The sequence below is a fragment of the Alternaria novae-zelandiae genome (genome assembly GCF_023758075.1).
Source record: "Alternaria novae-zelandiae strain BMP 2774 chromosome Unknown scaffold_8, whole genome shotgun sequence".
Taxonomy (NCBI): Eukaryota; Fungi; Ascomycota; class Dothideomycetes; order Pleosporales; family Pleosporaceae; genus Alternaria; species Alternaria novae-zelandiae.
In genome coordinates this window covers 1376272-1390398 of record NW_026056968.1, presented here as the reverse complement: position 1 = coordinate 1390398, position 14127 = coordinate 1376272, and the positions used below count along the sequence as shown (strand labels likewise).

Sequence of the window (14127 nt, the reverse complement as noted above, 5' to 3'; positions counted from 1 at the left end):
ACTCTAAGTCTAGCTTATAAGTTATTATAAGACTCTTTATTAAGCACGCTATCTAGTATAGATATACTCTATACTAAGCTAATAGCGCAGCTCTTCTATTCTATATAAAGCTATACTATATATAATATACTATCTATAGAGCTAAAGCTCTCTATTCTATTTAGTAGCTTATTTATAGGTATAATAATACTTTATATATAGTATAGAAGATATTTAAAGCTATAACTAATAGTTATATAGTAGTTATAGATAGGCTCTATAGGTAATAGTTAGTAAGAGAGAAAAGAACTATTTATAAGATCTAGCTAGCAGTGTTATTAGGTCTAAGAGTCTATACTATAGATCTTATAGAATTAGGTAGTAAATAGTAAATAGTAATAATGTAGATAGGCTAGGTAGCTATTAAGACTAGTAGTATTTAAAGCACTTACTTTTTATTAAAACTATTACTATATAAAGGTTATACTGTCTAACTCTTATTAGAGAATAAAGTACTCTTTAGTAAAGATATTATTAAATAAAGTTATTAGATAAAGATATTATATATAGTTATTAATCTTTTACTACTTAGTATAGATATAAATCTACTTTCTAGTCTTATATAGTAGTATTAGAATATTAGAGATTATATATAGTATTAAGAAAGCGTTACTACGTCTATAAACTAGTAGTAGATACAAATACTAGCTTTTTACCTTATTTAGACGTACTATAAAGTTTTAATATTTTAGCTTAAAGCTATTTATAGAAAAGACTTTAATAACTATTCTAGATCTTAATTAGCTATTATTACTTCTTTAGGCTTATTATAAGCTATTAAGAAAGTTTCTCTTTTTATATATTACTAAGGTTAGCGCATCTATAAAGTAGAAGATATACTTAATACTAGTTTATATTCTATATAATCTTCTTTTTCTTTTTATATAAGCGCTGTACTTCTATATTATATATTAGTTCTATTTACTAGAAGAAATTAAAGAAGAGTATTTAAATATATATTCTATTAAGAATATTACGCTTTAAAGTATTAGAGAAGATAATAGTAGCTAGGTAAAGCTCTAGAATAACTAGCTAGGCTAGTAGTATATTTTTATTATTATATAGCTAGAATATAAAGTTATTTAGTATAGCTTCTAATAGTAGAGATTAGTAATTTAGGTAGTTCTATACTCTCTTATAGAATACTTAGAACTTAGCGCTATAATCTTTATATCTAGTGTTATATAACTTCTAATATAGCTATATAAGTGCGCTATTATTAAAATTATATAAAGCTACTATATTACTTAAAGCACTTTATATCTAAGCTATTTTTTAAGTTAAACTATTATAAGCTCTTAGTAAGTATAGAAAAAAACTAGTAGCTCTAGAGATAAGCTAAAGTAGACCTAGAGGTCTAAGTATCTAAGTGTTCTAGCGCGTAAGCGCGTAAGGCCTCTACTAAACTAGCGCCTAATATAATTTACTATATATCTCTATAGCTATACTTTATTACACTACGCGTAATATAGAGCTATATTACTATACTTTACCTACTATATAGACTTAATATAGAAAACTTAACTCTAACTACTAGTAATACTAAAATCTCTAAATAAGATAGATTAGCTCTAAAGCTAAAAGTATAGCTATAACTTTATAATATTTCTATATCTAATTATTACTTCTTAACTTATTCTTTTAGTACTTACGTTACGCTAAAGGCACATAACAAAACTTATAATAGAATAAATAACTACCTTCTACTATCTAATAAGATAGATATTCTAGCTTTAAATAAACTTATAGTGTTATAGAGGTAAGAATTCTTTATATTCTTACTAAGCTATTATAGCTAGAGTTGCTAGACCTTTAAGTCTAAAAGCTATAGTTCTAGACTAGAAGATCTTTAGTATTTTTATTCTTAGATATAATAAGTATCTTACTTACTTCTTTATAGATTAGTTATACTATCTATAGTTTTTATACGCTATATATAGAGCTAGTAAGAATAGACTAACTACTTTAAAAGCTCTTATTAAATATATTATATAACTACTAATTTTTAACTTAACTTTTCTCTAGAGTTTATATTTTTATACTCTATATAAGTTGCATTAGATACTTACTACCTACTCTTCTCTATACTATATACTTTCTATATTCTACTATAATTAAACCTACTCTACTTTAGCTACGTTAGTAATCTTATAGATATTATTAGTTAGCTAAAATATTTATAAAAGAGCCTAAATCTAAAGTAAAGATTAGACTAGGTTTAAGGCGTATAGAAAGAATATAAAGTAAATTCTTAATTTATATAGTTCTTCTATATTAGCTTTAAGAACCTATATAATTATATTACTAAAAGTTACTATTTATTCTAGAATTCTTTAAGTATAATATATAATATACTATAGAACTTTCTTTTGCATTCTTTCTCTCTAGAGTAGAGATTAGCGCTAGAATATAATTCTTTATCTATATAGTCTTAACTTAGAAGCTATATTAATTAAGACTTATAAGTAGCACTATCTAGTAAAGAACTAATAGTACTATAAATATTAAGATAGGTCTTATAGTGCATATAATAGACCTAGCTTACTAACTACCTTAACTACGTACGTAGAAACTAATATTTATATCTTACTACACTATAAGATAGTTATACTTATACTATTTATTAAAAGGCTACTAATTTTAATAGTTCTACCTCTAGTGTATCTGTTACTACTTTTAATATTAACTAGATATTAGTTAACGTAGGCTTTTATAGAATTACTTTCTTTAAATTAGATTTTATATTTAACTATACTATTATAGTTAAATATATACTATATTATATCTAAAAGCTATATCTCTATATTTAGCTCTACTATTATTTACTACTAAATTATCTTATTATTATTTACTACGCTACTTAGTTACTAGTACTTATTATTTAGCTTGTTACGCTTAAACAACTACTAGCTTCTAAAATCTAGCTAGGTTACGCTTTACTACTTTCTTTTATTCTTTAATTTCTAAAAACGCTAACTCTATCTATAAAATACCTATTTAGAAGATATATACATTTTCTCTTATATATATAGAGACTTATACGTCTAGAGCTATAATATACTAGTTTAGGTTATATTATCTATATAACTTTAAATTAGTAAAGAGAATAAGCTTAGCTTTAAAATTATTATATCTATAATATACTATAATTAATACGCTTATAAGAATTATTTTACTATATATACTAACTCTATTTAGTAGCTAAGTTCTATAACTATAATATAGCTAGGCTATATAATAAGAAAGTAGTAGAGTAGTTATAGTATTACTTAAAGTGCCTCTACTTATAAGCACTACTATTAAGATATATAGAATATACGTCTACCTATTTTATTATACTAGAAACTTATTAGTAGTAAAGAATAGATTACTAAAGTTATACGCGCTATTAGTAGTTTCTATAGTATTTTTATATAATAGCGTAGCTTTACGTTATATTTAACTATATAGATATAATTTAATTATAAATAGTTATATAATCTAATTATTCTTTTAGTAAATTCTTAGGTTATATAACGTAAACGTAGCGTAATATTTACCTAGTAGAGTAGATCTTTACTACATACCTCTAATACTCTTCTTTTCTTACTCTATTTCTCTTCTAACTACTATACTATATCTCTTAATAGTAACTATAATAGCCTTTTAGCTAATATTAACTTCTTTATTAAACGTAACTATAGTACGTACTTTAAAGCTAATATATTTATATTTCTTCTAGTTTATTTATTTATACTACGCTTATTTAAGTTTACTCTAGCTAATAGCGCACTTTACGTTACTATTAATAATAACTCTCTATCTAGTAACTATATAGAGCGCTTGTAGTAAATCTATAAGTAAGTTTAGATATTTTATAACTTAACTTAGTATTAGCGTTATATATTAGTTCTCTTTAATATAAAGAGTAGTATCTTAAACTATATAGAAGATTAATTATATATTACTACTATAAAATAGAAAGCTAAAGTAGAGTTCTATATTACTATATACGCTGTAGATTCTAGTTATATAAAGGTTTTTCTAAACTAGTTTAATATTATTAGCTATATTAAAAATAATAGGTATAAAATTTCTATTAACCTCTTTTAATAATTCTTTCTTTAACTATTAGCTTATAGATCTCTTAGTCTATATAATAGTCTCTATTAAATACTAATTACTCTTCTTCTAAAGGCGCTTATAAGAATATAACACTACGCCTAGAGTCTAGGTAATTTTATTAATCTATAAACTAGTACTTACTTCTCTAGATAGAAGCTATATATTAAGTATAATAATAAATACCTAGTGCTAGTAGAAGAATTATAGTATTACTCTTTATTTAAAGGTATTATAAAGATTTAGAGAGCTATCTATATAGTAAACCTTAATATAACTTTTAAGCTTATTAGTTTATAATCTTAACTTATAGACTTTAAGTTTCTAGTACTAGATTTGTAAGTAGCTACTTACATAATAAATACTCTAGTAGATATACTTAAGTTACTATCTTACTACTAAGTTTTTATATAGTATAAGATTAACGCTATATATAGATCGCTAAGAACTTTATTAACTAAAGTAGCTATCGCGCGTAGTAATAGTAAGAGTAGTTTTTAATACTACTTTATAGAATATAAATAGTATATCTCTATATACTCTATTTAACTATTATCTAAAGTAACTAGTTTTAACTATTTCTTTTACTAGTTTAACTACTAAAACTAATATAGCTTATAGACGTACTTTTTCTTTTTTCTAAAGTATAAGATTTCTAATAAGTTTTATATAACTAAGGTAAAGAAAGTAGACTTTAATAGAGCTAAGTTCTAGCTATACTAGCTTTATATAGATTCTACTAATAACTAGATTTAGTAAGTCTATAATATTATACAAGAGACTCTATAAGTACATAGATCTAGTAGAATTTTTTATTAACTAGTCTAGAACCTACCTAATCTTCTAATATAAGCTTTGTTATAGAACTATTAGTTACTAATTAACTATATTAAAAGCTTTTATAGAAAACTCTTTTATACTATTATAGCCTAGTGCGTAGTATATTAATTAGAACTTATTATTATTCTCTTACGCTCTAATCTACTAGTAGACTTTCTCTACTATTATTTTAGATAGACTTCTAAGTAGTAATAAGCTTATCTTATAAAGTAAGTTATCTCTTATACTATAATATAGTTACCTTAAAGTACTCTAGATATTTCTATTATTATATATACTAAGAACTAGAAGAAAACTTTATATAGTTCTTTACTTATAGTAACTAAATTCTAATAACTTAATATAAGCTTTTATAATTATTTATTACTTTTTAACTTTTTTAGAGTAGAAAGTAGTAAGACTTATAGTTTTATTCTTATTATTTTATCTAATAATCTTAGCTTTATAAATAAGCAGCGCGCCTTATATAAGTTAAATAAAAGAAAAAATAAAGATAAATAGTTTAAAGGCTAAGTACTATTACTTATAGAGCTTCTTAATACTTATCTTATCTTTATAAACTATTCTATCTCTACTAAAGAGCTACTACTCTTTAAGCCTAAACTAGATTTCTAAAGTAAAGTTTAGTAACTTTTAGATTAGGTTTTAGACCTAGATAACTTTATCTATCTATAAGCCTATAGTTATAATCTAAACTACTATAGAATACTAATAAACTACTAAGTTTCTCTTTAAGAAGTTTATTAAGCTCTTATAAATAGGCACGCGTTTATTAAAATATAACTAAACTTTTTATAAGACTTATAGTATTATAAATTAGGCATCTCTACTCTATTATCTAATACTTACTTTAATAAATACACTTACTTTGTACCCACTACTTTGGTCTTATGTGCAGTACCCCACGGATGTGGTAACCGAAAGGCAACTAAGGCGTTGTCGCAGCGGTGAGACGTTCTAGAAGGTCGAGCGGGATCCTGAGCTTGTTGTACCACGCTGGTATACCACCACACAATCTTCACCCAAGATTAGTGCAGACGGTGGAGAGAGTTGTGTATCGCGTTCCGCAGCTGCCTGAGCAGTAGCCAACGAAACACATACAGAGAACATGCTAGACTTATCAAGCGCCTGCGACGGCGCAGACCATCCAAGGCAAGCAAGTACTTTACGCGTCCTCGCAGCGAGCAAGCCCTTTGTCTCCACATTAACCCGCGGCATGCATGCATACTCACTAAAAGACCCCAATAGGGCAATGCCTAGCGCCTTGTCGCCTGTCGACTTGTTGACACCCGTCAACCGAATGCATGACGCGACCGTCAAGTTTCTCTCTGGAACCGTGGTTGACCAGCGTTTCGTCACACGATATCTTAGTCTCGACAAAGCGACTCTGAGGCAGCAGACGCGTGTCTGTCGGAAGAACCATGGTAGTAGCATCTCAGGTGGATTGGACATGCTCTAGAAGCTCGATAAAAGGTGGGTATATATTGTTTGATATGCCGCTGCAACCGCGGAGGCTCCCGATGGCCCAGACTAACTGTCCTCTATACATGCTGCCTACATGTCGTAACCCTCTCCACTACATGTGTGCATGAACTACCAGAATAAGACTAACTAACCCCAAACGTCCATGTTGTTCACAATGCACTCCTCGTCTGTCCTCTTCTTCAAACTACCAACAACATAGACCTTCTCGCCATACTCTTGCAATCGGTCCATGGTAGTCCTCACGTTCTCTTGGCTAACAACGAGCACCATGCCGAGACCCGTGTTGAATGTCCTCGCTAGTTCCGTGTTATCCAGGCGACCTGCCTTCTTGAGCCATTTGAACACGTCCAGAAGCGGCCAGCTCTTTGCATCGAGCTCCGCGGTCAGGGTCTTTGGCAACATGCGAGGAATGTTCTCTAGCAGGCCGCCGCCCGTTATGTGGGCCATACCCTTGATCAGGCCCCGCCGGGTCGCAGCTAGTAGTGGTTTGACGTAGATCTTAGTTGGCGTCAGGAGTGCCGTTCCGAGGTTCTCGCCTGAACTCCACGGGCATGCGTCTGAGTAAGAGATGCCTTGTGTCTCGACGATTCTTCGGACGAGAGAGAAACCGTTGGAGTGGACTCCACTTGAGGCCAGACCGATAAGTACGTCACCCTCGGCCATGGACGCTGTGTCTGGTAAGATCGTTGCGCCCTGCTTGATCGCACCGATCGCAGCACCTCCGGCGTCGTATTCGCCTGCCTGGTAGATGCCGGGCATCTCTGCCGTCTCTCCACCAACAAGGGCACATGCAGACTGCCGGCAGCCGTTCGCGACGCCCTCGACAAACTTAGCAGCGCCTTCTACATCAAGCTTGCTGCAAGCGTAGTAGTCAAGGAACATAAGAGGCTCAGCACCTTGTACGACAAGATCGTTGACGTTCATGGCGACGAGATCGATACCGACGGTGTCGTGCTTGCCCATCTCGAAGGCAATCTTGACCTTTGTGCCGATACCGTCGATAGCGCCTACCAGTATGGGTGCCTCGGTGTAGCCAGCTGCTTGCAGGTCGAGCAGCCCACCAAATCCACCGATCTTGCCATCGGCTCCAGGGCGTTTTGTGCTAGCAGTCAACGCCTTGATCTGCTTAACGAGCTGGTTGCCCGCGTCGATGCTTACACCCGATGATGCGTATGTCAGCGCCTCGCCAGCTGGCTGTGAGGTGCTTGAAGGGCGTGTCACAGTGGTGCCCTCCTCGGCCGGCTCAAGGAGCTTCCAGTCGCATGTTATGCCTTCCTTCTTGAACTCCTGTAGCAGATGTTCTGCGATCTTGTCGAAGTTCTCGGTCGCGAGTGCGAGGATGGTCGGGCCGGCGCCTGAGAGACAGATGCCCAGCAGACCGGGATGTGATTGTGGGGTAACGGATTGGAGGATTTCGGTAAGACCGGGGATGAGGCCGCGACGGTAGGGTTGGTGGAGCTTGTCTTGCATAGCTGTGTAGATCATGTCGGGGTCTGGTGTGGCTTGACCGAGTGCGGTGGTCAGGACAGCCAGTCGCTGCATGTTGAAGATGGCATCTTTGCGCGAATACGACTCAGGCAGTACCGCACGCGCCTTGGCCGTCGAGACCTCGAATTGTGGGATGACGCATATGCACTTGATAGCGGGCGACCAAGCAAACTTGGTGTAGTGTCCGATGTTGAGGGGAGGCTCGGGTGGCCGCAGACCCGTGTCTACACCACCTGCAGGCTGTGGGAGGACTTCGCTGAGGGGAATCTCGAGGCGCTCGGTGTCTTCGGGCGACAGTTCGTTGAGGTATGTGCCGACAAAGCCTCCGTATAGCGCTGCTGCGACGTTGTCTGGGTGACGCTCTTCCATCAGGCAGTAGTCGAGCATGCGCGCTCTCGATAGCCCAAGGTTTCCGACCTCATTCGCCAGATATACACCTCCTACTATGGCCGCAGCCGAAGAGCCCAGTCCGCGTCCCAGTGGTATCGGGTTCTTGACGTGGACGTGTGTTTCCGAAGGGAAGTCGCGAACGCCATGGCAGCGGAGCACGTATACGGCGGTTCGCGTGATGAGGTTGTCTTGCGCGGCGAGCGGAACATCTTCGGCGCCTACGCCTTCATAAGTTATTTTGCAGTTGAGTGAGTGCTCTGATTTCTCCTTCTTGGTGACTGCGACCTCGAGTTCGAGATAGAGGTTGAGCGCAAGGCCAATGACGTCAAAGCCGGGGCCGATGTTGGCAGACGAGCAGGGGATCTTGATGTGAGTAGTCATATTGAACTACAGAGCGCCTGGGGCTTGACGTGATGTCTTGTTATGTCGTCGCGCAAAAAATATTGGAGCAGCGCATGGGAGGGATGAAAAAGATCGCGTGGGGCTCAAACGCCGACGCCGGTCGCGGGGTAGCGCACCGCCACACTTCATCTCCTGCCAGCCTCACGACGCGTCCAGCTACGCGCAGACAACCAAGTACTCCATTCCATCTCATCTCATCTCTGCATTCGGCTCCCCATTTCTGTCACGACAGTGCGATCGCATGCATCAGTTTGTCGGTCCAAGCCGCGGTCTCACACAATCGAGCCGACGTCCAGACGCCATGATCCATAGGCGGAGTCGCGTCATCGCGTTCGCTATCAGCAGTAGTGGACATGATGCATCGCAAGCGTGGCTCGAATTTGGTGAAGGCAGAAAGGGACTTGGGTGAGGCTGTGCAACACGTCTCCTCGCTTTGGTGGCATCTAAGAGCTGCAGTGACGCCACCGCTGACGCCTTGTGTGACCCGACGGCATTGCCAACGCATAGCCCTTTCAGCACTCAGGTAAGTAAAGATCTGTGTGAAAGCCGCTCACAGTAGTCGAAATCGACAACTTCGCAGCCCTTCTGCAAGGGCTTTCGCTACCAGACCTGCAGCAGGCAGACGTTCCACGATATCGCCGCACGACCAGGCAACAGGCAAGGCTGACCGGTTCTCTTGGCTGCCTACATATAGCCTTGTGAAGTACTTTTTGCTTGAATCTCAGTCCACCTCTCTTCTTCCTTTACGGCTATTTCTTACTTGAATAATCGGAGTGAATCGGGACTCCCTTTATCGCTCAACTGCTTCGATAATACGGTGAAACGAATCCTCAGCTCCGCTCGACTAGCACGGCTCCCAGCCTCTCTTACTGCACTACGCTCTCACTTCTTCTTCAACCCACTCAAAGCCTTTACTTCCCCACCCACTCAGCATACCATTACAGTACTTCAAGCAAGCCGATCTCGAAGGACATCCGTCGCCTCAGTTCAGTCCGTCCCAACAGCACTCGTCATGTGCGACTCGCCCACTGAAGAAGACGCGCGCGCTGAGCAGTTGGCCTACTTGCGCCAGCTCATGGCTCTGGAGCAACGCAACAGAGCTAGGCGCGAGGCTCGCTCTCCATCGGTCTCCTCTTCATCATCCGAAGAAGATAAGCCAACCTCAAAGACCAAGTCAAAGGCCAAGACCAATGGTGTCAAGCACGTTCTTGTCAACGGTAAAGGTCGAAAGCAGGCTGAGAATGGCGCCGCCGATAATGACATTCCGGAAGACAAGCCCGAGGACGAGGAGCTTTACAAACCAGGAATGAAGAACGGTCTAAAGCACTTGTACTCCGGAAAGGAAGACAAGAAAGGCCGCTTTCAGTGGCAAGAGGAGATCCCCGAAGACCTTGGAGAAGCCGTCGAGAACGACGAGACCGCGAAGTGGGCGTTGCTCGTGCGGAACGTCAAGGTTTACAACGATCCCCGACGAGTATTGTCTATTCACTCGATTGTCGTTCAGAGCCCGCTGCTGAAGAAGCTGCTCGCTGGTGTACTGAAGAACTACCCGGGTGTCACCGTCGGCCTCAACCGTCTCGAGTTCCAGGGCAAGTTTGAGCCACTGATTCATCGATGGACTGAGTTGCAGGACGCTATTGCCAAGCTTGGCGACGAGACAGAGGATAAGCGCACGACCAAAGCCCACGCTGAGTTGCTCCAAGACATTCTCACCAAGGAATTCAAGAGCATGATTGATACCTCCCAGGACATGAAGAACAAGAAGGTTATGACATACGAACACCTTTGGACGCTGTATCAACCTGGGGCGACTGTTTTCGCTCGACAGGATGGTCAAGAGACGGCCATGATCCTGGTCGAGACGCGTTATGGACAGGATTGCAAGGGTGCACCCTGCTTTTGGCTGACTTGCAAGTACGTCGATTGGGATGGCGCCAAATTCGGTTCCAACAAGATCAACCTCTCCATCGCCGCCTATACCGGTACACGCGCTATCACCAATCTGCGTGTCTACCCCATCGAGTTCCATCCCGAGGGCGAAGCTATCCGCACTCGCCTCATTGAGCGGGGTGCCAAAGCAGAAACTCTCGCTGGTCCGAACTATAGAGCATACCAAGGTGTTGCATGGAGGCAGGGTGGGTTCGGGAACAAAGACAAGTACAACGTGAAGGGTCGGATAATCATCGATACCTACGGCTGGAACCGTTTCGACCCCACTCATTCCGTCTTTGTAACGCCACTGAACCAGAAAGATCCCAGCCCGCCACCAATCCCACCTATCCCGGGGCAGTACGACGAGGAAGAGATTGACGAGTGCCAGGATGAGTTCGAAGACGAAGACGACAGTGGCATGCCATTAGATGGCGCATTTGCCGACGAGGATGATGCAGCCAAACACGTGCCCTTGACAACTGAACAGAAGCTCATCTGCACACCTCTACTTCGTGGTTACAGCCTGAAGAACAAGCTTTGGCTGAACTTCTTCGTAAACTGCGTTAAAGACATTGAGTGGCAAGACGACGCTTTCGATAGGTTGGTGCTCCCAAAGAACCAGAAAGAGCTTATCTTAGGCTTCACGGAGTCTCAACGGAAGTTCCGCGATACGTTTGACGACGTGATCGAAGGTAAAGGCAAAGGCATGATTATCCTACTCTGCGGCCCACCCGGAGTGGGTAAGACTCTCACCAGTGAGTCAGTCGCCGAAGAAATGAAGGTGCCTCTCTACATGATGAGCGCTGGCGATCTTGGCTTCGATCCTAGAAAAGTAGAGACGAAGCTGCAAGACATTCTCGAAATGTGCAGCCGTTGGAACGCGGTCCTCCTCCTCGACGAAGCCGACGTCTTCTTAGAGCAGCGCTCTCTCCACGAGCTCGAGCGCAACAAACTCGTCTCCATCTTCCTCCGCGTCCTGGAGTACTACGAAGGCACCATGTTCCTCACGACCAACCGCGTCCAGACCTTCGACCCAGCTTTCCAATCGCGCATCCACATCTCGCTCGACTACCCCGGTCTCACCATCGACTCGCGCAAGACGGTCTGGAAGAACTTCCTTGATTCGTCGTCGCAGGAACACACTATTTCCAAGGCTGAGCTTGCAGAGCTGGCGCGTATGGATCTGAATGGACGGCAGATCAAGAATATCCTCAAGATTGCTAGGTTGTTGGCTAGTCGCAAGGAGGAGAAGCTTAGTCGGGAGCATATCACTACTACCATGGATGTTACCCAGCATCTTCATAACGAGACGCAGTTTAGTGAGCGTACCAAGGGCACTTTGTATGGTTAGTGCGAAAGGATGAGGGCATTGGTGATTGGACTGGCTTTCATTCATTCATGGGTTATCGGTGGATCTAGACACCAAGCAAGTAAGAGATCGGCCTATTCGAACATGTTCGGTGTCTACAGGAGCTATAGCGAGCACCCTCTTGATCAAGATCTAGGGGGTGAATAATACGTAGAACATGCTACCAAATCACAAAATGGAGGATATGATCAATGCCGACTTCATGACTGTACTGATGAGTGTTGGAGTATCAAGACCTAGTATGTATCTGCTCAACAACAACTTGCTCCGCCATCATCTCACGGCTTAGCATCCCAACGTTTGCAAACCCACTCATAGGCATGCTTCAAAAACGGCTCTTCATTTTCATCAAGCCAATAGTCGAATCCATGACCCACTTTCTCACTGACACCGCGTTCTACCTCTTTCGTTTCGGAGTTCCATGTCGGCCTCGTCTGCAAAGACTGCACGATATTCATGTAGAGCATCCTGTTTTCCTTGAAACGATCGCCGTAGAGCTTCGCATCTCTCAGCGTATCGCGGAACTCTATAGTATCTTTGACGTCGCAATTTGGATCGTCCCATCCGTGGAAGATGTGAATTGGGGGAAGGAAGTCAGGCTCAACATCTTTGGAGGTATGCTTTGCGCGCTCTAGGCCATCCATATAATCGGTATTTGTTGGGTCGGCCAAAGAACAGTCGCCATGCTTGCGTCGAAGAAGGTCTGTCCAAGTCTGGGCCATGGATAGTAAAAACGCGAAGGCCATGCCCTCTGAAGGCCAGCGCTCGGAGCAAGTTGGCACGACGCCTCTCTTCTCGAGTTCTCTGATTACAGCGCCAACGTCTTTTGCGCGTTCCTTGACTTCAATTTCAGTGAACCATTGTCCCATGTATTGATTCTTCCCCTTGTTCTCCTCCTTATCGGCAGTCTTTTCCCAATCCCGCTTGTAATGCGCAATCATAGGGTAACGGAGAAGCGCTACCTTGATGGGCAGGTTAGGTCCACCCTTCGTCGCGTTGAGCCACATCGCAGTGACCGCAGCCTGACCACCAGCGCTCTCACCTTCCACATATACGCGATCTTTGTCGATGGTAAAAGTTTTCCGCGGGTTTTGATCGATTAGCCACTTTGTCCACTCCTTGTAATTGGGCTCGAAGCAGCCGTCTTCTTTGTACCAGTTGAGGAAGTCGCTGATGCTTTTCACGATGTCCTCGTAATTTGCTTCGGGTGCAAGTGGGTAGTTTGGCGCAATGATGATGGCGCCTAGATCTTTGGCTTTAGCAATGGCGGTCTTGGAATACCAGGGGTGAAAGTCGGCAGCTCCTGTGCACTAGTGGTTTATCAGCATCTTGTGAAGCGTGTCATGCCCGTAAAGCTACTCACATAGCCGCCGCCATGGAATAGCCACATCACAGGGGCTTCGTGTCCCTGCTTCATCTCTTGTGGAACGAGTATCGTTACCTCCATGCTCTCCTTGTCCCAGCGGTCAGAGAATGTATAGTCGGTTTTGAACAGGAAAAAGCCCTGGTCCTCGACCCACGTCTCCTTGCGGTCGAACATCTTAAAGTTGTCTTCGCCATCGATAAAGATATCGGGTCGTGTCATTTCTTCGCTCGGCCAGGTATACAACTTCACCAGGTCTTTTGTGACCAGCTTGTAATGATCAGTGCTGTCTTTCCGTGCTTCCTTCACGATATTCAAGGCCTCTTCTGGCCAATTCCATTTGCGAGAATCCGGCGTGACCAACTCCTTCAATTTCGCTTCGCGTCCTTCGCTGCGCTGGAACAATTCTTTGAGCTCATTCTCCTCTCCAGATGTCCACGTCGGCGTCCAAGTCATAATTGAGTTGTAGACTATCGTGGATCGATATGGGTGTGATGGCTTTTAATGATTTCAAGATTCCGTAAAGTTGTCAAACTCTTCGTTGTGCTGTCGCTGCTCGGTGTCGAAGTGCGAACTTCAGTAGATATTTCCCCAACTTATATACTCCTTATTGACTCACAGTTCCTCCCAGTCACCCCCGAAGACTCACAGTCGACGCATATAGCCACCAGTCAGCCCGCGTTCGACTCTTGAGGAGTCAAACCCACGTTGATGTGCC

The 14127-nt window shown here is 40.9% G+C and overlaps 3 protein-coding genes across 3 annotated transcripts; 1 reads left to right on the top strand and 2 right to left on the bottom strand.

Annotated features, from left to right (window-relative positions):
• Window positions 1–6591: 6591 nt before the first annotated feature.
• On the bottom strand, window positions 6592–8724 carry J4E88_004890 (uncharacterized protein; the record flags this gene model as incomplete). Its single annotated transcript, XM_049398533.1, has 1 exon — window positions 6592–8724. One exon carries the CDS (start codon window positions 8722–8724, stop codon window positions 6592–6594), a length of 2133 nt encoding a protein of 710 aa, XP_049256094.1.
• Window positions 8725–9757: 1033 nt separating this feature from the next.
• J4E88_004889 (uncharacterized protein) lies at window positions 9758–12028 on the top strand (the record flags this gene model as incomplete). Its single annotated transcript, XM_049398532.1, has 1 exon — window positions 9758–12028. The coding sequence occupies one exon, from the start codon at window positions 9758–9760 to the stop codon at window positions 12026–12028; it is 2271 nt and encodes a 756-aa protein (XP_049256093.1).
• A 296-nt stretch (window positions 12029–12324) lies between these two features.
• J4E88_004888 (uncharacterized protein) lies at window positions 12325–13865 on the bottom strand (the record flags this gene model as incomplete). Its single annotated transcript, XM_049398531.1, has 2 exons — window positions 12325–13356; window positions 13410–13865. 2 exons carry the CDS (start codon window positions 13863–13865, stop codon window positions 12325–12327), a joined length of 1488 nt encoding a protein of 495 aa, XP_049256092.1.
• Window positions 13866–14127: the final 262 nt, after the last annotated feature.